This window comes from Amblyomma maculatum, chromosome 1 (assembly GCF_055883805.1).
Source record: "Amblyomma maculatum isolate TAMU_Amacu chromosome 1, ASM5588380v1, whole genome shotgun sequence".
Taxonomy (NCBI): Eukaryota; Metazoa; Arthropoda; class Arachnida; order Ixodida; family Ixodidae; genus Amblyomma; species Amblyomma maculatum.
The window spans coordinates 455,257,040-455,284,658 of NC_139344.1; the positions used below are offsets into that span (position 1 = coordinate 455,257,040).

Below are 27,619 nucleotides of genomic sequence, written 5' to 3' on the forward strand. Positions count from 1 at the left end.
GGTGGTGCAGCAGTTAGGGCGCTCAGCGGCTGTGCCCGAGGATGCGGAATCGAATCCCGGCCGGGACGGTCACTTTTCAATGCAGGCGAAAACCGAAGTGGCCGTGAGCTGTACGATTTCAGTACACATTAAAGAACACAAGGCGGGTCAAATGTCCAGAGCCCTCTACAGCGGCGTCTGTCATAGCCTGAGTCTCTTGGGAGGCTAAACCTTATAGAAAGAAACAAATTCTTTGGACATTATTCGTGTTGAACCGAGCACTACGTCCTTTGGACTAAATAAAAATTTTCAAGCAGAACTGAATGCCTACATTGTACATGCGGGACATTTTAATGGCGCCAAGACAACTTTGGCCCAAGGGTGCCATAGCATTAGGCATGCTGGTTGGACCAAAGTGGCGTCAAAAACCCATTTTCTGAAACGCCAGAAGCCAGACAGATGGCAGCATGTCCATAATATCTTCCTGTGCGTACACGAAGGTATAAAGAATTCCACCCTGCCTCTCTCTCTTAAGAGGCAGGCACGGAGGCCGCCAGGGATGGGGACCGCCGACTTCGAAAATCACAAAGGAAGTGTAATATTAGTCCCCTGTCGGAGAGCTTTGATGGTGTGCCCTGTAAACTGGTCGACGACTTAACACTGAACTGGAAAAATAAACTGGATTTTATAGCGAAAGCTACATTGGCCACACTCTCGCCATTTCACTGTGCCTGTCCGTGCCTGTCCGAAGAGCGAAGAAAGAAGAAGTCGCTGGAGGTTGTAGCTGGCAGCTGACATATGGTCGAGCACTAACTGGACGTAAGGCTTCCCGACATTACGTTTGGCATACCTCGGTCCTCTCATTTCATATGGGAGGGTGATATCACAATCAGCCTGCCAGTAACGTAGTGTTCGCGTTACCTCTAGGCCACGCAAGCTTGTTCATATGGCTCGGTTAAAGCGGGACTTTATATATTGGCTGGTAGCTTACGCTATCGCATCATCGCGAAGGTGAGAATGAAAACAAAGAGAAAGAGGTGCCGTAAGGGAGGGATTCGGACCACCGCACAATAAAATTATTCGCCTCATCGCACTTTAGTGTCAAAAGTGCTCCCTATGACATAAATAATGCTGAAACCACAGAGTAAACTACTATATGCAAAAGACATGTCTTTAATTTCAAGCCGAGCCTAAGCGTGGCCAAGCAGATAGCTCTCGCGTAAATCTAGGTTTACCCACAAGCTAAACCAGAGCAAATGTTTTGTTGCATTCATCAATACCGATAAATTTCAAGTGACAGTATATTGGCTTAAAAATGGACCGCATTCATCTGGATTAATTACATGCCTTTTTGTATTGTCCACATCACCTGTGCGGTTTCGCGATACAAAAGCGTATATGCCATATATCACACCAACTACCCCAGCTGGTTGACATTTCTGAAGTCCCCCACTTCGTCATCCCTCATAGCTTGAGTGGGGTTTCGACGTTAAACTCTATAGGGCAACCAACCATACCACGTTTCGCTACCCCTGTTATGACGCTTCATAGTATAACATACTTTCCTCGGCTACGATGCTACGGCAAGTCATGCATTCGTCAATGCTTGTCCATAAGGCGACCAGTACCGGCTCGCTGGAGAAACGCTGCCCCATGGCGGTAACTAGTCGGCCGCCTCGTTTGGAGCTTGCCGCACAGCGGCCGGTGCCGACTGAAGAGACGCGTGACCGGCCCGTCCAAGCAGGGTATCCTCTCACCAGCGCCGCCGCCGCGTCGCCCCAGGGCTTGTCGACCTTGCAGGACCGGCGAGATCAGCTGGAGAGGAGAGAGGGAGCCGGCTTGGGTCGGCCGCCGAGAGGAGAACTTTTATAAAGGGCAGACACGGCGGCGGCGCGAACTCTTCGTGTGAGTCGGTGGTGCGCGATGAGTTACCGAGCGGGCATCATGTCTCCAGCGTCGTCGTCGTCGCCAAGGGCGTCAGTCATCGTGATCCTGGCAATAGGCGCCGTCGCCCTTCTGGTGCAGCGGACAGAAGCAGGTGAGGGCGACTAGCGATGCTCGGTACATGAAGAGAGCACAATTCAGGATGCGACTTGCCGCACTTCGGTTCCCGCATTTCTGCAGCGCTCGGCGAGTGAGGAGCTTTCTCCACCCTGACTTGGTGGAAGACGACGTTACTCCAATGTCACTGTGGGAACCACACACATGGATGTATTGAAAGTTAAGAGATTTTATGATGACTAAGTTTCACACGCCACAAACCTACCGTTGTTAACTTGTTTCCAACGAGAGTTTGAGCGAACTACAAAAAAGGCATTTTCAACTCAATGGCAGCATCCCTCCATGGATGACGAGCATGCGGCTATGCCGCCTTTGTGTGGCCTTCGATTAAGCGGTGGCTCCTGTGAGCAAAAGCAACAAGGATGAGTTGTAGGCTCATTTAACCGAGGACACGACGCGTTATTCGCAGTAGCTACATGTCTGCAGATAAACCGCTAACATATCGCTGCATCTAATTGGCAGCCACAAATGTTTCTTCCTTAGATGAATTGAGATAATGATCAAACAACGTCTTTGATAAAATTAAACGAAACAGACCAGAAAGCGTTAACTGGGCAGAGGCGCGATGACCTGGGATAAGACAAAATATTTGAAGGCTGTGTAATGCTGTCTGTTAAATACCTATACAAATGAATAGTCTAGAATGCATCAATTCTATGCACATTCCTTGCAAACTGGATATCATTTACAGCAATCGCGTACCGACTGACGTCAACGTGCTTAAATAGCAATTCATGAGATGTCTATCGCCCTTATCCTGACGTTGTTCACACTCAGCCCTCAATCTTCGATCCATCGGAATATACAAGGAACTAACAGAGGGGGTCCAGATTACAGAAGGCGTCGCAGCGTGTTAGACAGCTTGCACTGCATGTTAATTATGGCCCTTTAGGCCTGAAAAGGGGTGAACATATTTTTTTTTGTCCTCTGGGCCAGGTTTCCAGCTTGCCGATTCTTTTCCTCTAGAGAGCACGTGCTGGAACGTGGAAGCAATTTCGCATGCTGATCATGCAGCGTTGGGGCAGTGGCTCAATAGCATTACCAGTCGAACTTTTACTGTTCGGTTGAAATATTGTCCAGTGCTACGAGTCTGAGACTTCTGTGATTTAAATGTACGGCAAACGGTTTGTATAAGGAAAAAGGTAGAAATTACACTGCTCCTTTTTTGATGAAGACTGCAATCGATATTTTCCTGGTTGCGCAGTGGTTGTACTAAGAGTTGAAGCATCCTGGTACATTGCCATGCAACGGGTTTTCTTCATTCTAATCTACGGCATATGGGCATCACTTGAATGATTCACATCGAAGTTGTTTGTAGGCTTGTTTTCCACCTTGCACAAATAAGCCTGGATCAGCAATTGCAGCGTCTTTCAGTTCAATATTATTAGGGGCCGCTCAATTAACTGAAGAATCATAGGTGAAACCAGGCGTTAGGGCAAATGAGACTGTTTCTTTCTCTTACCGACCACGTAAAAATGACTTACACAGAGTAAATTAAAGAGCCGTGTCGGCCCCTGAAAAGCGAGAGGCGCTGGGAGGGTTGCGCAAAAAGGGGCGTCGGGCGGTGCGCGTGTGTGTGGATGATGCCAGCACACGTTGACGCAACTCGCGCAGACACGAGTCGTTATTGCCTGCTTGCAGAAATGCTCGATTGTGATAGTACTTTTCATCTCGTGGTGGAAGTAATGGCATTAGGTTGCCTAGTCTCTTGCACACTTTCTTCTGTATTTTTTTTGTGACCGATGTAGGGAAAAACTAAAGCACATTGAAAAGAGCTCACTGCGTGCAAGCTTTTGGACACGTTGTGAAAATATATCACGCAGAACTAGTGGAGTGGGCTGCTAAATAGCCTGCTTGGTTGTAAACACAAGAAAGAAATGGGAATAATTGCTGTAAGCACGGTGACCCTCTTCGATAATAAATGGTAAACTGAAACAAAGCGTTCGACCTTCAATGATTTATCATGGCGCAATGATTTATCATGGCGTGAGCACGTGTCAAAGCTAATATCATCTGCAAATAAAAAACTAGGCTTTCTTAAACATCATCTTCACGACGCCCCTCAAAATGTAAAGCTACTTGCTTATAAAGCATTGATCAGACCAAAACTTGAGTATGCATCCGCAATTTGGAATCCACAGCAAGCATACCTCATTGATTCATTAGAAGCCGTGCAAAACAGAGCCGCCCGTTTCATTCATCGTTCATACTCATCCTATGTTAGTGTTTCATCTCTAAAGCTACAGTCTCAATTACGCAGTCTTTCCCTCCGTCGCCGCATTTCTAGCCTGTGCCTATTTCACAAATTTTATTACTCCCAGCTCAAACAGCAGCCATACATCTGCGCACTTCTCCACGCATTGGTCATCCGCTGAAAGTTTCACGCCAGCGTGCCCGTACGACCAAATTTTCCAAGTCATTTTTCCCCAGCGACTGGAACGACCTTCCCCATGAAATTGCAGCCATAACCTGCCCAACAACCTTCCTAGATAAAGTTACATCCCACCTGTCATCATGAAATAAATGTTTTGCTTTCTCATGTTAACCCCACCTCTTATGTAAAACCCCCAACAAGGGGGTCTTTAAGGAAAATAAAATGAAATCAAATGAAACTAATGCTACGATGATATAACCGGATGGTGTGGCTGTTGAAACGCTTCAACAAATATTAGTAATGCGTACAGGAATCCCAGCCAAATATAAGCTGAGCTTTTATTCTTCGCGACATACTCTAATCGAGAGCCTGAAATGTATTTTTAAAATTGCCACCTCGGCCGCTTGGAGGGGTTTGCGAAAAGCCCCCTCGGCCGACACAGGATCTGCAACGAAGCCATGAGCTCTACACTTCGCTTTCTTGGGTACTTCGCACGAATGTCTAACAAGTCATTTTCGCTGAACTGAATATCCACCACGGGCTTTAGAAAAGAACTCTTCGCCTGGTGAAGGCCAGCGTTTCTCGCAAAAGGCGCGCCACCCTGATCATGTAGCACGTGCTTTCGCTCCGTTCTAGATAGCCACGTTGCTGCCCATTTGCCGGACAGGTAGCCTTCTGTCTCTTGTGCATGCGTACTTTAGCTGCGTATTTATGGATCATTACCCTTTTATTTGCCAATAATTGTTGTGCAGCACCCGTTGTATTCAACTGGCGTTCATTATTCTCTTTAGCATCGCGTACGAAAAGCAGCGAGCTCAATTTTGCTACAAGATTACAACCGCCATGACAACAAAATACCTTCCGTTTCTTCGTTTTTTTTGTACCCTCTTAGAAATCCGATCGGCACATGGCGACGCAACGAGGAGACGTCAACCGAGCGAGGCCAGCGTAATTAGCTCCCCTTAATCGCATTTCCGGTGTCTGATTCAATCTCGCATAAACTCTATAACGGATGGCTGCCGCCAGCTTTATTTCGCTCTTTGTACTGTTTGTCAGCTCGACGCCTAATTGCACCCGGAACTGTATCAACCAGGACTAATACGACCCAGACACAAAGTCGTGGGTACAAAAGGTGGAACAATAGCGGACAGCGTGTCATAAAAAGAAATCATACGTAAATGAAGTTGTCTACAGTCAGCTGCACAGAGAAGTGCTCCCAGAAGGGCTGAACTCGCAGTAAGCTCATTTGGTGATTTGCTGATTAAAAAAAAAAGAGAAGCATGCAGAGTTTGAATCATGAAAAAGAGACGCCTCTAAAAAGCGATTATTAAGTCGGGGAGGCGGGCGCAGACATCCACAATGTTAAGCAGAGTCATGTTTGAGCCGTATCGTTGCGGCTTTCAGTCCATGGGCCAAAGGTTTTTGTAGTGAGCAGGTCAGACTTCGTTGTCGGCACTTAATGTGTCAAGCAAGAACTCCAATGTTCATGAGACGACCAAAGTATTCAGAGGGAGCGCCAGTTTTAGGGGCCTGCTCTGTGTGGTGGTTGGATTGAGGAATCCCTGGAACACGTTTTGCATGGAGTGCCTTGGAGATGGCGCTGTCATTGATTACAGATTTGCGGTTTGCGGCTTTCGCTACCATCTTGTACAGGAGTCGTCGTGCTGTTTCATTTTGAAGCCAGTTTTAGAGAATAACATTTTTTTGTTTTTCTTTAACGAAGAGTACGATTCCTTAGGTTAAAGAGTAAGAAAAAGGTTGGCGAACACGTTACGTCAGCAGGGCCGTTTACAACGCTCCGCAAGGACACAGCATGCGTTCCCTACTGTAGATTTTGCCGACACTTCAACAAAAATAAACCAGAAAGGTGCGGGCAGTCTCCAACAGGCAATAGCGCGATGCGATGAGGTGTCTCTCACTTGCTTACGGCAGTATTCTGAGCTACGCCGTTGCTCTCTGAGCTGCTCTCTACCGTAGCATAAATTAAGTATATGTAGAGTATGCGAAATATAGTTCGCTTTAGTTTACACTTAGGTGATCACACAAAATATCACACGCGTCAAAATGACTAGTCTATGTGAAAGTGAGATTTATTGGTAAGCTAATCCGTCGCACCTCAGTACATAAGAAACGAAACAAACTCGAGTTTCCTGAAACTTGACTCATTTCAGTATTTCGAGGATTTCATATGTTCGACATCTAAATCATATAGTAATTTTGTTTAAATCTTTATGCTCCGGCCATTTTTGAAATCCGAAATATATATGGGCAGAGCAGTCTGGTAACTAATTAAAAAAACAAACTTTGGAAGACATGCGACTGCGAGAGCTCTTAATTCAACTATAAGAAATACATGAAATGTGGATTCGATAATACGGCCAAGTAAATACGGTCACTGCCACAGAATGTGGAACAACTGAAGTTGGTTTCCATTTTTTAACGCTATTTGAGATAATGCTTCGAAAGAGCGGTGATTTCGCACATCATTGCTGGGCCTGCCTATCGCATGTCATGCTTGAATGCCTTAGGAAATGTGAACCTCCCGTGCTTCGGCGTTTGCGGCTGAGTGCTGGTCGATGGCTGGCCGCAGCGACCTTGTGACCGAGGATGAAACAGCGATTCTGTCAATGAGCAGATGAGGTAGAGGGGCTTGCTGATGATTCCCGCCTCACGTGTATCGATTTTGTAGCATGAGGGCGCATAATTCCACTTCGATGCGCTCCGGGATTTAGGCACTTCATTCGTGCAGTTCTGATGTTCTTGCGCAAAGACAACACTGTTTATGGATATCTGGAAATTAGCCAGTCTTTTTTTAGGAGGAATTAGGTTGAAGCAGAATAAAGCCAGATGATTGCCAGGACCTATTTATTTATTTTACCCTCAGGGCCCGAGGATATTACTGAGGGGAGTGGAGATACATACAAAGCAAAAAATACATAGCAATGATAAAGAGAAAAAAATACGAAAATACAAATATATAAAAATATCCCGAAATATGTATGTTCAAAGTGCAGCGGGGATAAGTACAAACATTTTTAAGGAGTAATATGCAAATATTCATATAATTGCAAGCATAAAAACATTCAAAGAGAAACAACAGCTTTGCGAAATCAGTTATAATCAGATACAGACAATATTGTGGGCAAGGTGATTCCAGCTGACACTAGTTCTGGGTATGAATGAATGAATCATGAAAACATTTTGTGTCACTAGATGGCCCCCCAACTTTATGGCGAGACAACAGCGCGACAACCTAAACTGTCGTCATGCATAGTACGCACAGCCTTTGTCAAAAGTTTAGAGCCCAAAGAGTTTGCTTTTAAGCCATATATTATGACGTGTTTAACAATCGTGGAAGTCATAATGAGGGTAGGACGAAAAACGTTCTTGCCTTCAGCAAGTTTGTAAACCTGGAAATGAATTACGGGCCACATTGTATGGCTGAGAAGTGCACCCCCTTGGCTTTGAACTTTTGACAAAAGCTGTACCTCTCCGTAACAATTAACACATTTTTCTGTATTTTGTCTTTTAAAATGCTTCTCATGGAAGAATAAAAAAGCGCATATTGCGTGTACGAAAAACAACCATTTTTCTTTGTTGAAGGACAACATCATTAGAGGCGCATAAAAGACGTTACGAACATGAAGACGACCAGCAGGTCGAAATCGCGTTCGAGCAGCGCAGAGTTCGGCTCGATAGCATGCCGAAAAACGACAGTTACGGGATGTTCCAGTAAAGTAATGCCTCTAACTCATTTACTTTCGTTACGAGAGGGCCTTTTCAAAGATTCGATAGCCATAGTGCCGAATCGTTCGCCGGCCGTACTTCATTTTGCACATGGATTTGCAGCGCTGTTGTCGTTAGCACGGAAACTATCTTTTAGTTGCTAACTTCTTAGTAAGCAAGCTCTTCATCAAACACGACGCCAAATGAAATTCTTGCAGGCGATGTCTCCTGAATTGCCCTTACATGGAAGAACAGCAACAACAAACTGACATTCATTATCGTAATGTTTTTGCACTGTTTTGCGCTCTCAGTCTGCAATGTTGTGATCAGTCACATCTGTTAATGTTTTCTTCTCTATTATACACTATATGGATGAGGCCTTCCTCTCAATAACTGTTACCTTGACGTATATAACAGTGAAAATGTATTGTGCCGCTATTAAATATTTCATGTGTTTACGCCGACCGGCCTTTTTCTTTCTATTCTCCGTATTTTTTGCGCAATTGCTTTAAACCATTCTTAAACATACTATTCCCCCTGTGGTGGTTCAGTAGTTAGGGCACTGACAGCTCAACCGAAAGGCGTGGGTTCGAATACTGCCTGCGGCTGCAGCTTTACGATAGAAGCGAAAAGCAAGGCGCTAGTCTTTTTGTGCGATGCCAATGCACGGTAAGGAACGCCAGGTGGTTGAAATTTCCGGAACCTTCCACTATGTCGTCTCTAATAGCCTGAATTGCTTTGTGGTGTTACACTTCATAAACGAAACCAAACACAGACACTCGCAAATACTTTTATGTATTCGTCATTTTGATTTGATGAGGCACAGCCAAAACACGCGAATAACACGTAAGGGCTTTTAGCAAGCGACGTAGGTTATGTACTTTAAGCTAACCTTCTGAGGGAAGATAGTGCGCAAGGCTCTCCAGACGCCTCTGTCACTGCGATCTTCTCTGTCTGCTGTCTTAAGACCACGAGCTGCCAACTCGCAAATCAAGTAGCTTCGCACTCACGAGCACTCAGAAGTCGAGTTGTTTCCGTAAATTCTCGCGTTGAGCCTCGCGGCAGAGTCGTGTAGTGAGAGCTGCACGAAAAGAGGATGGCACATAACGCCGCACGTGGCATCGGCGTCTTGGGTGAGCGCCAAGTTGGCACGAACTGACGTTGAATTAGAGCTACGGAAATTCACATCGCAGTGCCTGCAGCTCAGCCATTCCATTGCGAAGCGTGCCCGCCTCCGATACCGCCGCGAGCTTGGTGTGGTAGCGCCGGTTATTCCGAGAAACTGGGAGGAAAACGCGCGCAGCGAAGTTGCAGTTTTACTTGCGAGGTACCTTACTGTGTGCTGTGTGAGGGAGAAGTTAATGGGGGATTTTAAATGACGCTACTCAGAATTTGAAGATCATGCGGTCATGCCTTGCTTCACACTCTTCGACGTTGGCAGTTGTGTCATGACGGGCAGAAACTTAAGCACAGACGAAAAAGAAAAAAAAAATAGTGCATTAAGCGCTCTCAACGTTTTCCAACAGTGTGGCTGCTACAGCTATGGAATGCGAAAATACCGGTCATAATGACGAGCATAATCACCTGACAAACTATGGCTGCGCGGCTGTGCCGCTTCATTTCCCTTTTCGAAGCATCCGGTGTACTTCAATCCTCAGCTGCAGCCTTCTAGTTTTTAGTTCAAAGCTGGTTCAAGACGACGCGGCCGATATTCTACCACAACAAAGAGAGACTCTCCCAGATAATTGCCATTCGTCACCGCCTGTTATATCAGACCCAGAGTGCAAGGTTTTAAATTTGGTGACATGCTATTCGCCAGGCTTCGGGATTTCACCGAAGCAGGGCCATATTCCGACTAGACACCTTCATCAAGGAAGTTCGATACACGTCACTGTGGCTACATCTGACATTATTCGGAAGTTTTTGAGCTGTTCCAATGTCTGAAAGAGCTTCTGAAAGATTACCGTAAAATATTACAGTGTTGTGATGCATGTCCCAGTCAATCCTTTTTATCGGTGACTGTTGGCAGCATCTTTTATCACGTTCTACAGAACGTTTGTTCCTACGTCCATCATAATCGCTACCATGTGCGCACGCGAGAAAGCAGGAAGTTTCTCCGGAAAATGCTGAAAGGGATAAAGGAAAAACGGACTCTGCTAAGAGGAGGCGGGAGGGGGAGGCAGATAGAACTAACTCATGCTCGACGGCCAGTTTTCTGAAATAAGTACCAAGGGCCGTCGCGAATATCTGCAACGGAGTCCATGGGCGCTATTAGATTTGGCAGCAAGAAAATACAGAAAGAAAATAAAAGCTTGCTTTGAAGAGGAAAGAACAAATACAAATTTGTATTTTCTAATGCTAAGGCTTGCAATATAGCGTAATGGGTGAGTTGGTGATGCATAGCCAAAAACCTGTAACCGCATAAAGCGAGCAAGAAAAAAAACCCATTGAATTAGTGTATCTTGTTGCAAGTTGGTGCATGCATGATCACGAAACAAATCAACAGAAAAGGGTGCTTTCACAAAAAGAAATAGCGCGGTCCTGACAACACCCCTTAGGAACATTCTTTTCCCTGTTTTTTCCATAAAAGAAAATACTATGGTCTGGGTTCTTTTAATCTTCCTTCAACCTTGCTTTGTTCCTGATTGTTTTCTGAATAGTAGTCTGGAAAAAATACAAAACATAAGCTTACATAAAACGACCGGTTTGAAAGTTGAACCCTTATTTCAGTTACGTTATTTCCAACTTGTAGTTTTCTAGTCCTTGCACAGCTTTGGAATGTGCAGAGAGAAAGTCTATCCTCAACCCTGCAAGGCGCTTCCTAGTTCTAGGTTGATCCTTCTTCGTATTCGCTAACATAAAGCCTCGGAAATATGACTTTCTGCCGAGATAAAGCTACAGAGATGACTCAAGAGCGGGGACAAAACACGGCGCTCTTGTAGCAACCGCAGACGTGAGATATTTTTTTTTCACTACCTCGCAGCCTTCGAATAAACTGAAGTGTTACTCCGTGCCACTTGGAGTCTCGGGCACGCCTCGGCGCCTTTGTGATGAATGTGATAGACGCTGTTCCATATGGAATTGCCGTCGTTTGTTGAATGGGGAAAGCAGGAAGTCTTCTTCTGAGATATTACATTGGATCGCAGTGCATGCATACGGCGGTGTTTTCGGGCTTGGCTTCTAATATGGTAACGCCAGCGGCCGTGGATACCGTCCTTGTTACTCGGGCAGTAAGAGCTGAACTGTACGATCTAGTCAGTTTCGTGGTATTAGAGAACTGTATTGGTACTTCACCCAAACAACAATATGATTCGCTTTACTATACATTGTTCGAACGAAAGTAATTTTCACGTTGAGAATTATTGATGGCTCCAAAATAAAGAGGAGATCACGTCCTCCAACTCATAAGATCTTATCGTCTAGGACGGTAAAGCCGCGGTGCCTGTTGAGGGCTATGTATTACATCAGTCAAGCCATCACAGATGTGTGTGCAGTCTATTCGGGATGAATGAGTGCGTAATAAGTTAGCATGCATCTCGAGAATGATGCCGTGCCCTGCTCCCAATGTGCAAGACAATGGTTTTCGATGAATTCAATTTAGTGCCAATATAGCAAGAAAAACAAATAAAATAAATGGGGAGAAACATAAGCTTCGAAATTAAGGATACAACTCGATAGCATTAAGGGTTTCAGCCTTAATGCTCGTTCACTTAAAAACACTATATGCTAATAGCTTCTCCAATAAACGGTTATTCATACCTCTAATATCTCGCACATATTCATTTGCACGCAGTCGTAAGATACCCAGTTATATGTATGTGAAAGACGACTCGGCATAGACACCTGTATATCTACGCTTTACTCATACCGTACGAACGTGCCTTGCGTTACCTAGAGGCATCGTGCCTTACTCCTCACCCAAGTATCCTGGAAAGCTTGATTCCGATGTCACCTTCTCATTTCAAACGAGAAACCATAGCTGGTAGCGTCTGCCCTGTCACATGATCTCGTGACGTCAGTCATCCCGCCAGCCAATCAATACCCTACCATGTCATCTGCCAGAGCCATGCGTGGGATTTGCTTCCCACAACAACGATGACGAGGCCGGATTGGTTGCACGTGGATACTTTAAATATAACGCGTTGATACACTGAGCAGTTTGCATTGAAGAAGAAATCCATACAGCACAATAAGCGTAAGTGTTTGTACTTTCAACGAGAATAGAGGCCCCATATAAATTGCTCAGACTATCAGGAAAAATCTCCATTTGCATTCAGCTTATAGAAGAGCTATATTCGCCGCTATGTAGCGCGCCGAGGTCTTCAGTACCCACTTTAGTTTTCCACGACATGTGCCCGGTTTGCGATATCCTGGATCGTTAATTTCCAGACTGTGAGCATTTCGGCCAGCTCTTGTAATTATTTCTGCGGTTTATTTTTGTTCTTGCGGCCTCAGGCAGACGACGCTGCTCGCTCACTGCCCGAATGTTGCGCCTGCTAAGCTGGGCGGCAATTTTTTTAGAGATGGGTTCATAATCTACAATATCCCTGAGTCTTCCTTTTTGAACTCGGCTTCTGCAGCGATGCGAGAGGCAACGTTGGTACCTCTTTTCAGTTCCTACTACCGGTACCACCATTTCTAACTACCGACACAATTTCAAAACAATGCTCCACATGCACACATGTCTCTTGTAGGCCGCAAGTTATATATAGTGTTCGTGTCCTCATACTGACTGTGGTGTGCAACGCTGCGATACCGGCGTATTCATTAATTTCTTCCTTGGCATCTTCTGTTTTAGGTCCAATTCACTTGTCCAGCTGCAGGTTGTTAGGAGCTTCACTGAAATAAATAGACGTTCTCTAACGGTCCAGCAGAAAATGGGGAAAGTTCAGAATTGCAGCATGCCTTTCGTAATGCGGTCAAGTCTGTATGATGACAAGCCATCTGCGTACAAAAAGGCGAACTCTTAAACGCGCCGCCGTTTAGGATCTCAATCTCCAGAAAATACGGTATCGTTTTTGAGAGGGAAAAATCACAGGCATGCTTCGGGCAGGCTGGAGTTGGCAAGGGGACATGGCTAGACCGTGAATGGCTGGCGGGGTGTGACGTCACGGGACAATATGGAATGGCTAGTTAACTAGGAGCTGCCAACTCAGGCTTGTCCTTACGTGGAGGGTGAGATCGGAATCCAGCCTTCAAGACGCTTTGTATTCCGAGTGAGACTTGCCAAGCCTAGGCCGCACAAGCACGTTCGTATACGCCCCTGCAAAGGGAGGCTTTATATCTGCGTTAGGTACTCTTATACATTTAGCATACAATTGTATGTTAGAGCGCCATCATCATCATCAACCGGACTGTACCCACTGCAGGGCGGAGGCGTCTCCCATATTTCTCCAATTAACCCGATTCTGTGCTAGCTGCATCCACTTGACCCCCGCGAACTTCTTAACCTCATCCTCCCACCTAACTTTCTGCCGCCCCCTGCTACGCTTTCCTTCCCTTGGAATCCAGTTTGTTACCCTAAGCAACCATCGGTTATCCTATCTTCGCACTACATGTCCTGCCCATGCCCAATTTGTCCTTCTTGATTTCCACTAGAATATCATTAACTCGAGTTTTTTCTGTGACCCATTTTGTGTTCTTCCTATCTCTTAACGTTACATGTAACATTTGGCGCTCCGTAGCCCTCCGCGTTGTCCTCAACTAATATAGAACCCTTTTCAGTAACATCGACATTTCAGCCCCATAGGTGCGTACAGGGTAAGATAGAGTGTCGGTGAGATATTTTAGATGAATTCATTACGGGATGAGTGATATCGCGAAAAGCAAAGCCCATATATGAGAGGAAGGAGAGCTTGCAACCGGGACTCACTAACACTGATGCGCCTTGAAATTAATAACAGACCTCCCCCCCCCCCCACCCCCTAAATATTTAATAAATTAGTTTGAGTTAATGATCAAATATCGCTTCCTAGAGTATCTCTCATCGATAAGAAAAAGTCTCTCCGCTATTACGAGTTGACGTATTTTAACGGAGCAGAAACTAGAAAATCTAAACCGAAACTGGGCTTCAAGAAAGCGATGACGACACGAGAGGCACGGAATGACGTCACAAATACCGTGGAAAGCTGCTGCGTCGGCGTAATTTGCCTAAATCGGCGATTTTTAGCGGCAGCGTGGGTCATTGTTTTTCTGAAATGACCAAAAACAGGTACATTTTGACCGTAAGGAAAAGTGCAGAAAGCATAGACGGCCCCGCGTCCAGTGTTATTAGACACAACGTTACAGCACAAGGTTTCCTGACTGAGGCCGGAAAATGGCAAATTTCAAATTTGGAGCTGCGAGAAAATGCCGCCCCGCTGTAAAATATCGCAAGAGGGCCAGATAAACTCAGGAGAATGTACGGTGAAATTTGAAATAAATTCTCAAATAAATATTGAGAAAGTAGCAAGGCCACACAGAGTTTTATATATGTTGGCGTGTCTGTCTATCAGGAAGTGAGATTAACAGTGTATGTCTCTGATATCAACACGGAATAAAAATATTTTAGAGGTTTGGGTCGGTCGACACGTGTTTGTTGACAGCCTAAAAGTATTCGTTTATTCCAGTTAGTTCCGGCCGCCATAAGCCGGCTGTAGCGTTCTATCGCCTGCTTTGGCTCCAAGCTTTCATCCTTTTCTATCGCACGCTGCAGATGACCAGAAAGGTCGTTGCGAGGACACAGAAAATGAAGGAAAGCAGAAGGTAGAGTCCTCTCTCCACCTACAGGCAACGTACGGCCATGCTGTCAGTCAGAGGCCAGCGAAAGTGACATGCACACGCCGGAAAGCCATCGGTCGAGGCCTCGTCGTCGGGCGCACATCGGAAAGGAAGGGACAGCGTGCCGCTTCCTTTGTAGACGCTTGTCATCACATGTGATGAAGAAGTACCCCCATCTCTTGTGGCTTCTTTCTTCCGTCATATTTTTCCGTCTCCCACGATGTTCGTTGACTTGCTCGACAGTCAGTCCAGTGTCAAGCGTGATCGGGTTAAAGGCGAATAAACTGCCGGAAGCATTGGCGAGGTCAAACAGGCTACCCAGTGTGCTTGACAGGTCACGAAGGCCCATTGCTGTCCGGCAGAGACGCTGTAATTCTATAATTTTTTTTTTTTTATATTGACGGCGAGCTTTTGATGCTGAAAAAGCTTACATTGAGCCTGAACATATGCGGCTTGTAGACATTTCTTATTAATGAGCTTATTATATTCATATAGAGATGGAAGGCGGTTGCAGAGGGCTCCAGTGGCCTAAATTAGTCACAGGCGTAAACAATGATAGTTTTGATTGATTTCAGCAACGTGCATGGAATTCTGATTATAGAAACAGACCTGAGACACTACTCTGCACATCTCCCCTGCCGGTTCGTCTCTGCCGTTCTAAATCACGCTGAAACGTCTTGATTCGAATGAGCTTGCAGATCAGCCAGGGTGTTTAAGAAATAGGTTTAAATAAGGAAGTCAGGAAGTGAGAAGTTACTACGGGTAGAAAGTATTTGCCCAGTAAGCTAATGGATGCTCCTGGAAGCTTTCGCAACCGTGCACATTTTAACGCTGCTGTGTTCATACAGTGTGGAGGTTGGCTCTTAGAAGGCTAGAACTTCCTAGCACCGGCGTAAGCTTCTAAAGACGCAATAGCCTGATGCATCGCATCCTCATCTACGTCTGAAAGGTGAGATCGTACTGCCATCCTTCATTAGCTTTCTCAAGAGACCGCATTAACAGAGGTTATGGTACTTATATTGTGCGCTGTAGAGACCCTTTGGTCCCTTTGTCAAACAATTTTAGGCGTTTCTCCATAGAGAGGCATATAAATGCGTTGTATTTGTTCACGATACTATGGCGACGACGCGGTTATGTCGCATAAATAAGGTAGAAAAAATTATGCACAGCTAAGATGGCTGTAAACATTTCGCTCTGAACGCGGAGATTTAGCACACTACCCAACCGCAGGCGGACCGCAAAAACTATAAAAGATTGAACATTTACTGTCTGGTCTCGTTACCATGTTTTTCTCCGAAGACCTCCGGCGCTGCATGGTTATACACAAAAAAACAACGCACACACAAGAGAATGGAACCAGGACGTTAACACAGATGATGCGCTCGCTACCAACTGCCAATTTTTTGGGGTACGAAGAAGAAGAAAGCTTCACACAAAACGTGGGGTTGCGATATGAAGAACAAGTAAACAAATGTTTCAGAAAAATAAGCGAAAATAAAATGAAAATAATGAAAATTAGGTCTACTTTTTGTCATATTGTCCAAACGTCTTGTCAAATTGTCCAAACGGAGAAGTATAATCTCCTTGCTGTTGAGCGCCACCGACGGAACAATCGCGCATTCTCCTTCTTCTCCCGAAATCATCTTGAAGGCTTCAATATTCTCTCTTTTAAAACTGTCTTTTGCGCTTGACAGTTTTAAAAGAGAGATTACTGAAGCCCTCAAGAGGATTTCGGGAGAAGAAGGAAAATGCGTGAGTGTTCCGTCGGTGGCGCTCAACAGCAAGGAGATTATGCTTCTCCGTTTGGACAATTTGACAAGACGTTTGGACAATGTGACAAAAAGTAGACCTAATTTTCATTATTTTCATTTTAATTTCGTTAATTTTTTTTGAAACTTTTGTTTACTTGTTCTTCATATCGCAACCCCACGTTTTCTGTGAAGCTTTCTTCTTCTTCGTACACCAAAAAATTGGCAGTTGGTAGCGAGCGCATCATCTGTGTTAACATCCTGGTTCAATTCTCTTGTGTGTGTGTTGTTTTTTTGTGTATAACCATGCAGCGCCGGAGGTCTTCGGAGTCGTATAGCCAACTAGCCCGCTCGCAAGTACTACTGACCATACTTTTGTTTCAATCGCCCCCCCCCCCCCTCACATTATTCGTTTTTAAGTGATTGAAGCCTCCTGCTAATGCAGTGAGATTATTGACTAACCACTGTGGTCCGGCGACTGAGTGTGCCTCATGCAATTAATGATTTGTTTAGGTTAAATATAGGAAGAACTTTTGAATAACGTCTTGATGGTTTGAGGGTAAGTCGCATGTGCAAGAAAAGGAGGAAGATAGATCATGTTAAAGATTTAATAGGATTGGCTGCCAGTTTTACGGTAAAGACGAGAGTTATATAGACGATTACCTTCTGAGAGTTGTTTTGTCGCATGATAATTAAGTACTTAGTAGCGCTCTCAATGCGACCTATTCGTCCCAATCTCGTATCGTGGCAAAAAAATCTACTATGTGACGTCGTCACACGCTCAAACTTGCACCTAATTTGACGTCATAAGGAACGATGAGCACGCGATGATGAAGGACCGCTCTTTGCACTGCCTGCACTGCACGCCATTTCGATGCGCGTGCCAATGTCCTCGTTTTTCGGGTCCCAGCGTGTTACTCCGCCGAGAGGTGCGGAGCATCGGCCGTCGCGCTCGATCGGCGGACGACCACGTGTCTTTGCGCGAACACGTCCCGTGGCCTCGTCTCGTACTCGACGCTCGGCGAACCGTGCAGCAGCAGCCGCCGCTCTGTGTCCACACTACACGTCAGCGGCTTCCGGGTGGCCGCGCAGACTGTGTGGCTGACTCTGCGGCGTCGGCCGGCACTCCGTTCGTGCACGATTGGGAGCACGGGCTTTTGTACTTTCCACCCAAGCATTGTGGGGTTTCGCTTTCTGGAACGCGCACCAATTGGCTGAGATCCGTTGCTGTCCAGATACTGCCCATTTGCTCCGATCCGTGCAGTGCTATCACACTTTCTTTTATTGTTCTCTGCCCTTTGACATGTTTTCAAGCAGGAAGGGATCTAAGCTATTTGATTCGTATTCCAGTGATGCTCTGGCCGCATTTGTTATTCTCAAATGAGCATGCACTCTGCGACATGAAAGGAAAGACGTCTGGTAGAAATCACCGCAGCAGCATTGTGAAGGAAGGCACCGTTCTTAATTGTTTGGGCGGAGCCCAGTGGCAAATCTGGTTTGTTTGGTTTATAGGGTCTAACGTCACAAAGGGGCCGTAGTGGAGGACTTCGGAAGTTTCGACCCCCTGGGGCTCTTTAACGCGCACTGACATCGCAGAGTAGACGGACGCCTTTCTTCCATCGAAAAGCGGTCGCCGTGGCGGGGGTTCAATCTGGCGTCCTTGGGCACAGCAGTCGAGTACCCTAACCTCTGCACCACCACGATGGGGTACCGGTGAAGAATCTCTTCATTTGACTGCAACCGATGGGCTGTAATGTGATTCCTAAGCATTTTAAATGTGACGTGATGGTCTATAAACATCAGTTGCACATCACAGATGTGGAGCTACTGATTCGCTGTCTTACGTACGTTTGGAATGTTTAATAGCCGAAGTGTTTTAAATGTTTGCACAATAATTATGCAGGTAACTCGTCAAAAAAACTGCGGACTTGCCTTATTTGGAGCTATTGTGGATAAGTAGTAAAAGACAGCGCTTCAACGCTCATAGGGGCGCATATGTTACTGTGCACTCACAGATGGTTTACCTCTTGGCTATGCATCCCACTTTGTTATCCCAACTCATTTATTATTTTTGCAGCTTGAAAACCAGAAAATAAGATATAATAGCGTTTAACAGATGATGGTGCGCCGATATATCGAACATCCGTCGAACTTTGCACATAAACAAACTTCCTATACATATACGCGCTTTCATAAAACGCTATTATGTGGCACAACCCTTGGTAAATTGCTTCATTAAGGACAGCACAAAGAAACATTTACTCGCGTTTTTGAAGGAAAAAATAATCGTTAAACGCCACTTGTATTTTGGAAGGAAACTGAAATTAAATATTGTTGTATAGCCGCTAGGAGCCCAAGGCAGTGGACGTACTCCTAGCAAGTTACGACCGAAGCGCCTATGGAAAGTGCTCAAACTGAACTTGGGTCTATGACCAGCGGGGAGCAGTACTTTATAATCATTGCAACTTAATTTTTAATTGGTCAGAACATGAAGGGACGAAAAACTGTAAGGTTTATATCGTTAGTGCACCTTTGCGTGTTAGCATTGGCATGAACCAGTAGCGACGTTTCTTATTAGCTAACCTTGCCAACCCAGTGTCTCACTAGTGAACACGGAGTTACGGATACCGCCGTAATAGGTTTCCACGCATGGCGGCGAAACATGCTTGACTCTCCTCCTTTACCGCTTGCAGCTCCTGGTTTTGTGGCTGATGAAGAACATCTGCTCAACTTGTTGAAACCACAGAGGTAAGACACTTCTTGTAGGCCCCTTCAGGTATCTTAGAACTTTTGGTTAATAAAACCAGTTATACGTATAATACATTCACTGCACGTGTTCTCTTGGGCGGAAATTCTCGTGAGCGCAGACCCTCGGGTGTCCAGTCGCAGTCCACTGAACGAAATAATTCTCTGGAATCCTCTGGAGGAGCTGCTGTAAGCTTAGAAACGGATGCGAACGGTGTGAAAGAAATTGCTTCTGGACACGCTCTTACCTTCTCCTAGGATGCGAGAGCGCATTGAATAAATCTTGATTCAAATAATAGCTACCTTATTGCCCATAAGCGAAGGGGAAGGCAATCTGGTGGAAACTCCAACAGCAGTATCGATAAATGTGTAAAATGTTCAAGTGTGTCGATTGATTTTGCACTCGCCTAGTTCAGGAGCCGGAGCTTTATCGAAATTCAGTAAGGAATTACAGTAAGCTGAAATTAAAAAAGAATAGACGTTTAGTGATTTACTGATGCCGAAATTCCAGTTTTTGCCGAACAAGCGTCGGCGCTTAATTTACGAGGAAAACGTTTTGGAAGAAACAGAAATAATTTTTTAATAAAATTGGGCGGGTTCATCCATGCTCCATTTCATATATGTGCAATGCGCAGCTCACTTCTTGTGAAAAAAAAAATGTAACAAGCCAGACACATTTACAGTGCATTATTTGTTCTAATCAGAGCATATAATCTAACCATAGCGAAAAGATTTTTATGATAATGTTGTTTATAAAAATTCAGGTAAAAACGCTGGGCTACTTGCTTCAGCGCTTTGCTTATTGCTGCTATAGTTCAGCATGATTTCGTTTAGCAGCATATGTATATTTTTCGCTCTGGGCGTCAAATCTCGGGTGCCTAACGCTGAACAAGCTGTACTCGAAGTATTGATTCTTCATTGACCAGCCTTGTCGACTATCGCGCTATTTGATCATTATCAACGGCGCACAACGTAGGGCACGGCGGCTGTATGTTGGTCGTCGCCTACTGCGCCTACTAATGTTTCAAAACACTCGCTCTCAGCAGCGCGAATAGACAAACTTTTTTTGGGAAGATTACTGGTTGAGGCTATAGGCTGAACGAGAAAGAATATAAATGCCTGCATAGGAGTAAAAAATGCAAATGCGTTTTCAACAGTTTCGATCCGGAGCACGCTACGAATAGAATGGTCAGTTGCATTTAGACACTAAAAATATTCGCGATTAATGCTGCAGTAAAGATGGTACCATTACCCATGTCAAAAACGCTCATGATAGCACGGTGCTTCACCAGGATGATGCGCGTGATGCACTTGCTGTTTGAGGCTGATCAGTGATGATCACTTTATGGAAAGGGCTACTCCGCTCATCCCAAAAAGGCTGGTTGGTTTGTGGGGTTTAACGCCCTTAAGCGAATCAGGTTATGAGAGACGCCGTAGTGGAGGACTCCGGAAATTTCGACCACCTGGTGTTCTTTAACGTGCACTGACATCGCACAGCTCAAAAAGGCTAGAAATCAATGAAGCAAATAAACAAGAAAAACATTGAGCATCATATGTCAGCGTGCATTCTTAGTGAGCCCTGGAAATGAAATCGGTGGTTTCCCTTTAACCCTTTGACTGTCAAATATTCCGAAAAAAGATTCATGCCCAGTGTCAAATGTTTTTCACACTTAGCGTTTAGCGCAGTACCCCTACGGCAAAAACGCCCCGGGACGAAATGCAGCGGCAGTACCCGTACGGTAAAAACAGACAAAGGGTTTTTTTTTCTGAATACACGAATCGTAAAATTTGATCATTTTTTTTACATAAAAAGAAGTGCTCGACGCATTTGTTTTAGCCAACATTATCTATCATGAGAGAGCATTGAGTGAACGAGAATTATGAACATTATTTGCAAGGATTTTGATTTATACTACATTTAGTGAGTATTCTGGCTTCTTATTTGAAGGAGTCCCCCAACACATGAAATCCAGTCTTTTTGTCAACAATTGTCCTATTATCAGTAGGACACGTAAAAAGAACAATAGTAAAAAGAACACGTAGTCATTATTAATATTGGTAATTGTAATTAATATTGGTAAGAACACGTACACCTGATTTCAATTAAATGTACGAAAATGCACTAACCAAAACATCCCGCGAAAAAAGGTCACTAGCATAGTCTAAATACATGATAGATATAAGCATGTCTTAATGAATTGACTAGGAGATATGGTTTTAAAAACCTAGCTACCTCACGCGCTTGAAACAAGCGATCGCATGCGTGCCCAAAGACAGTTGCTGTGAAAAGCTACTCTGACTACAAGGAAGCGAAAACACACAAAACCGTGCGCTAGAGCTGAAACGATAAATAAAAAATGCATGTTTCTGTGACGTGAAAAACTGGCACATTCGTCGAGATTATGTAAAGGGTGGAGTACTATGAAGATCATTTGTGAAACAACTATGTGTTTTCAGTATTCTGTATGAGCCAGAAACCCGATCTAACATAGGTCATCATAATCCCTCCCTATAATTGCCAGTTCATCGCTTTCTCGCGGGTCATGATAGTCATCTTTGGAAAAACAAAAGTTTTGGGAACGGCGGATATTCGAGCAGCTAGGGGCGCAAACGGTAGCAGCAAGCGGCAAGTATCGGGAAGCAGCACGAACGGTCGCAGAAGATTGTAATTGTTACGTATTGATACGGGGGGCTGACTTACAGTGCACCAGCAACAACAACCATGGAGAACACTGCGGATACGTAATCAGTGTAGGTCCTAATCTACATAGGACTAGTACTAACCAGTGCTCTATTTATTCTTTTTTTCCCTTTCCCAAGGAGCGGCTCCCTTCCCCACCGCGTCGCAAGGGACGCCACGAGTCTCATCAGTGGAGTCCGGTGGTCTCCCATCGGCGGCAGGTCGGCTCGGGTAAGGAAACTAAAGGGGTGGCCCTCGTACATGGCGTTCCTGACGCCATTTCAAAGCTGAAATATTAAGGGCGCCACCTGTACTTGAAGACGATGGTGTCATCAGTGTGTGAAGTATTGCGGTTTGCGCAGACAACACCGAGGAGGAGCATGATTGCCCCTCGGTGTAATGCTGTTTCCACAGCAACGAAGAAGCGTTCCGCAGCAATATTACTCGGCTCGAAGCGGCTCCTGCGCTGTGCGACCGGCTTCGACACTGCTGCTTGTTAAGCATTTTAAATGTTATCGAGAGCGAAGGGTTTAACATGATCAGTTCCGCTAAAGCGAAACTATCTGAGCTTTATTTGGAGTGTGTCAACGTGGCGACGAATTATAAAATAAATATCCTGTCGTTACTAGTCTGTATATTTCCCCATGAGTAAAAACTTATTTCATTCTTTTATCTTGCTTTGTTTTTTATGCTATTCGTAGCATTCACGTGGGATATTGTGCACAGTCAGCGCTTATTGCCTCGGCATGAAATAAGGCTTTACAAGTCGAGGTAGTTATTGATGAATAACTGACGCATCGTAGCCTCTTCGCCATGTAAACCAGTGTGCCCTAAAATTTTGGGTTTCTTTAATGTGGCTTTAACTGCCTTGCGTATTTTTGTACCGTAATACTAGCTAATATTTTGTTACCCTAAATCTCACCTTAAGGAAATTATTTCTGAAGTCTTTTACTCCTTTGTAATACCAGAAATATACAAATATACTTTGTGTAGAGTAAGAGCAAGCTAACACGTAAATTCTCTGAAATAGTTCTGGAACTGCTACTGAAACGTTAACGATGCCCGCAAGCTCACAAACTCTCAGCAATGCAGATTTGTCGTCTTCTCGGTCTTTATTCGTGCGAGCCAGCCTTATCTTGACCTTAGTCAGAATTCTAGCCTTAAAAACGCTTCGGTCACTGAACTTGCGGGGAAACCCGTGGCTGCCGCTGGAAACCGGTCTACTCACGCATACACGACAGGTCAGGCCGGGGAAGTGAACTGATAAAAGCATGAAGAGCAATGCAGTCGGTGCTCTCATGTACATGCATCTATAAGATATTGACCGAGTCAGTTTATATACGATAAATAAAAAACGAACACGAGGCAACTGGCTTCATTTGACCTTGCTCCACGCAGTCCCCTCTGCCAGCAGCGAAGGCCGGGTCCAAGGCGACCGCTCCCGTGACGTTGTCAGCTCTGACCAAGCGGGCGCACAACGTCGGCTCCGGTCCCATCGTGCTGAAGAACAAGAAGACGATTTTCATACCCAAATTCACCTACGACGGCGCCGGACCAGGTGCGCCGCTTTACTGACCCGTCATGTGGCCATAACTTGTATTTAACATGTGAGGTGCATTCAGTGCACCACTTATTAAGACCAGAAAGAGCGCACACATATAAGTACATTTCAAATTTCAGAACTACGCAATTAAACACGTTTTTTGGTGGGTCTGTACCCATCAAAAAGAAACTGAGTGGACTGGTTCTACTTATCAGTGGGAGATTCATGTATGACAGAGAGTTGACGCAACTCAAATGAAGGCTTCAAGCACGCAAGCAAGCTAGGCTGGTAGCCACACTGTTTGTTGGCGAAAGAACAAGAGCTCTGCTCTCTGTTACAACCTAATTAATACGGCTTAGTATTCAACATTGCCTCGAAGAGTTTTGTTATTAGGCCATTCACGAGGGTTGTACAGTACAAATCTGAGGAGCTTCTTACGTTACGCAGATTGCTCCAAGAGGCCAAATGATGGTTCATGCTTCTCACATGCTTCTTTTATTTTACCGCCGACTAGTACGTAATACGTTCTGTGGTACTTTTCTTGCAGATGTGTACTTCCTAGTCGGCAAGGGAGCGAAGGTCACCCACAAAGGCGCCACCAAGATCCCTACCCCGACTGGAGAGTAAGCAGATATAATTGTTGGCCATGTCTGCTTAGGGTGCCGACTAGCCGGCCAAAACTTTCGCAAACGGAACTACCATTTTCCAATCACAATAGCGAACTTTGCAGGAGTGAAAGCGCTCGCGACTGCCGTGGAAATTTATTCAGAACCCGGCCAACTAACCGCACCATAGAGGGAAGAGGTGCTTCCTAATTACAAAGATACAATGATACTCGCACGAACCGTGCGTAAGCTTGAACTTATCAGCTCGTTGCCACCTTCAAGCAGCCAGATGTAGAATCAGACTTCCCTTGGAAAATTTGGTCACACGGTCATATAACATAGCGCATAAAGACGCTCGGCCAATGACGAAAGAAATGCGCGAGCGAAAAAGCCGATTCTGGCCACCAAAATTGGTCACCAGCAAGCATTCCCTTTGTTCAGAGAATATCACACCAACCCTTGTGGCCTGCAGCCAACTTTGACCGACGCTTTTCGGCCCGATCTTCATGTCGCAAAAAACTGAGGACTCTCCCATTTCGTTGTAGTAACATCGAAACCAGGATTTAGAACATGTTAAATATTTACAGAGGGAATTATGTACTTGCATTTCAAGTGCTTTGTGCTGAAATCGCTCGTTTGCGTCGGTCTGTTTAGGAAAAAAGAACGATAGAGCAAGCTCTTGAATCTATGCCTTCGGCCCGAAGAAGAAAGGAATGTTCCAAAACGCCAACGTTCTTTGTTTTAAGTGGCATATGCCTTTCTTGGACGATTTGTTTTGAGAAGTCATACGCTAAATATGAGGTAATGTTTAGCGTTTAACGAGATGTACTTTAAGTACTAACACAGTTATATCTCTGCTTTCTGTGTAGTTGACATCACATGACACCACCTCACGGCAAACATAACATATTACGTATGGAGAGTCTACAAATTAAACAATTATTAACCTACAACTACGTCATCAGTGTTTTATTTTAGATTTCATTAGTCAGTAGCTTAATAATGTCATCAGTATAAGTGGCTAGCCGATTTTAATTTTCTTATTCAGCAATACGGTAGAAAACATTGGATATTAAAAATGCGCATTTGGAAGCTCTTTAAGCTAGGATTGATTTCTAGAACTGCATGTTTGAAGATATTGCCAACGCCGAATATTTTTATTCACCAAACGCTTACACATTTTCTGTTTTTGAATTTATCTTATTTCGTGAAACTCTCAATCACGTAAAAATGAAACTCTTGAAAGCTATAGAGTTATTTCTTTTGTTTAATTATTTCATCACTATTTCTGTTCCATTTTATGAAGGAGATGAAATCTGCGTACTTTCAGTGACGATTCGACGCTCAGTGACACCATTATAAAAAAAAGCGAAATGCGTGTAAAGGTGACGACCTTTCAGATGCGTAATTTTGGTTTGGTTTGGTTTTTAACGTCCCAAATTGACTCAGGGTATGAGAGATGTAGTGGAGGGCTCTGAAAATTTCGACAAGCTGGTGTCCTTTAACATATGCATAGACATCGTACAACACATGGGTGCCTAGCTTTGCGCCCCCCCACAGGAAAGCTGCCGCCGAGGCCAGAGTTTGATCCCGCATCCTTGGGCACTGTAGCTGAGCGTTTTAACCACTACGCCACTCCGGCGGGGTAGATTCGCACTTTTGATGTTCGATATTTAGAACATACTGCTGATTAAAAGCATCCAAAACAGAGTCGTCTTGTATGTTGTCGGTCTTTAATTTCATGGTATAATATTAACACGTGCATTAGAGGTAGAGGAAGAAGGCGCACAATCAAAATAAAAAAAGTTGATGAATTGTTTTGGCTTATTTATTTATCTAATCATTAAGCTCCAACATTGAAATCATGCCCGCGTTGCTGATCATATCACCTGCATAGATCACACAGTGTATCTCTAGCAGGTTTGAATTGAAATTCTATAAACATTAAAATAAGTTATCCGGTATTATGACGCCTACAGGGAGAATCGCGTGAGTGTTGCAGTGAAGCGACAAATGGCGATAAACCTATACACTCAACTCGAGCGACGTTCCATGAAATTAAACACAAGGTCAATCTGCTGTTACCTCATATTAATTTTAACGTAGTGTTGCTGTTCGAACAACATAGAAAGTCGGTAATCGGTTTACAGGGCACTGCGGTTTCAATAGTTTCCAGCTTGGTAATACCAGGAACCACCTGTGGCCTTTCAGTGATGAGCACGACCGAAAAGCATGAATCATTCTATGGGTAGTGCTTCGAATGGAGACTGCACAAAGAGGCGGGCAAGGTGGATACATTATAGCAGAAGAAAAGATAAAAACCCGAATTTGTGGTCTTCATCTTAAAGTGCTCAACGCGCTCTCGATCCATACGCTGCTACAAGTTGATACAGATGTCTGGTGTTAATATTGACGTCTTAATTTAAACTTTCTTTTCCTGCACAGGGTGAAGATTAAGAAGGGTTACACGGGCCAGGATATAACGCTGACGCTTCCTGGAAGCCTCACCTTCAACGATGTCGACTGGTTCGCTGTATACTGCATCACTTACGAAGAGAACTTCGGCGACGTGCGCATTCCGAAGAACCTCCAGTTGCCCAATGCCTGAAGAAAGTTTCATCCGCGTCGTGAATGGCTCCGTCCACGAACATGTACCGGTCTTGCAAAGCACCCACAAATACACGCAACTCTGTCACATGTACAGTTGTATTATGCATGTACCCTTTAAGCAGCTTTGTTTTTCGAGATACGAGGTCGCGCTCACAATTGCGAGGTATATTGATACTGACATTCCGAGGACAGGCTTTATTGCATGGCGAGGAGTCGAATTTTTATGAAACTATTTTAGGATAGGTTGTGATAACTGAAACAACCTGCTAGGATAAAAAAGAGAAACGGTCTCGAGAAATATTCTTTCAACCCCATTATCATATATACCACACAGCAGCCAACATCTCGTCTGAATGATTTCAAATGCACGGTACGGCTTTTAAACTGTCGTTTAGCCACTTTCTTCATCATGTTGTGTGTATTCTCACCTTTTTGGAAGATTTTCGACAGTTGCGACTATTTTTTACACTTCGAGTCACAAGTGTGTTTAGCGTCATTTTTTGTTCCACTACGACGAGGCGAAGTCGTCTTGATCACAATAAAGTTGGGGCAATTAAGAAACACGAAGAGGAGCGGCTCTCTTTCTTTCCGCGCAGTAGTAACAAGAATAAAAAACTGCCAGGTGAAGAAGCGATTTTCGTTCCAAAACGCGGTAAGAGTATGGCGGTTACAGTATGTGGTGCTGTCCCTTGGACAAATCCTTCAGTTGGTTATACGCTTTCTGTCGGTGTTAAGAACTAGACAGCATTTACGTGCCGTGTCGCGGCATATATATTCTCGGATTGATTT

General features: G+C 44.7%; 1 protein-coding gene across 1 annotated transcript; it reads left to right on the forward strand.

Moving 5' to 3' along the window:
- Positions 1–1,876: 1,876 nt before the first annotated feature.
- On the forward strand, positions 1,877–27,408 carry LOC146209713 (protein Skeletor, isoforms B/C-like). The gene is made up of 6 exons (XM_084587442.1): positions 1,877–2,017; positions 19,341–19,395; positions 22,213–22,303; positions 23,471–23,630; positions 24,163–24,238; positions 26,666–27,408. Exons 1-6 carry the CDS (start codon positions 1,903–1,905, stop codon positions 26,826–26,828), a joined length of 660 nt encoding a protein of 219 aa, XP_084443568.1. The 5' UTR covers positions 1,877–1,902; the 3' UTR covers positions 26,829–27,408.
- Positions 27,409–27,619: the final 211 nt, after the last annotated feature.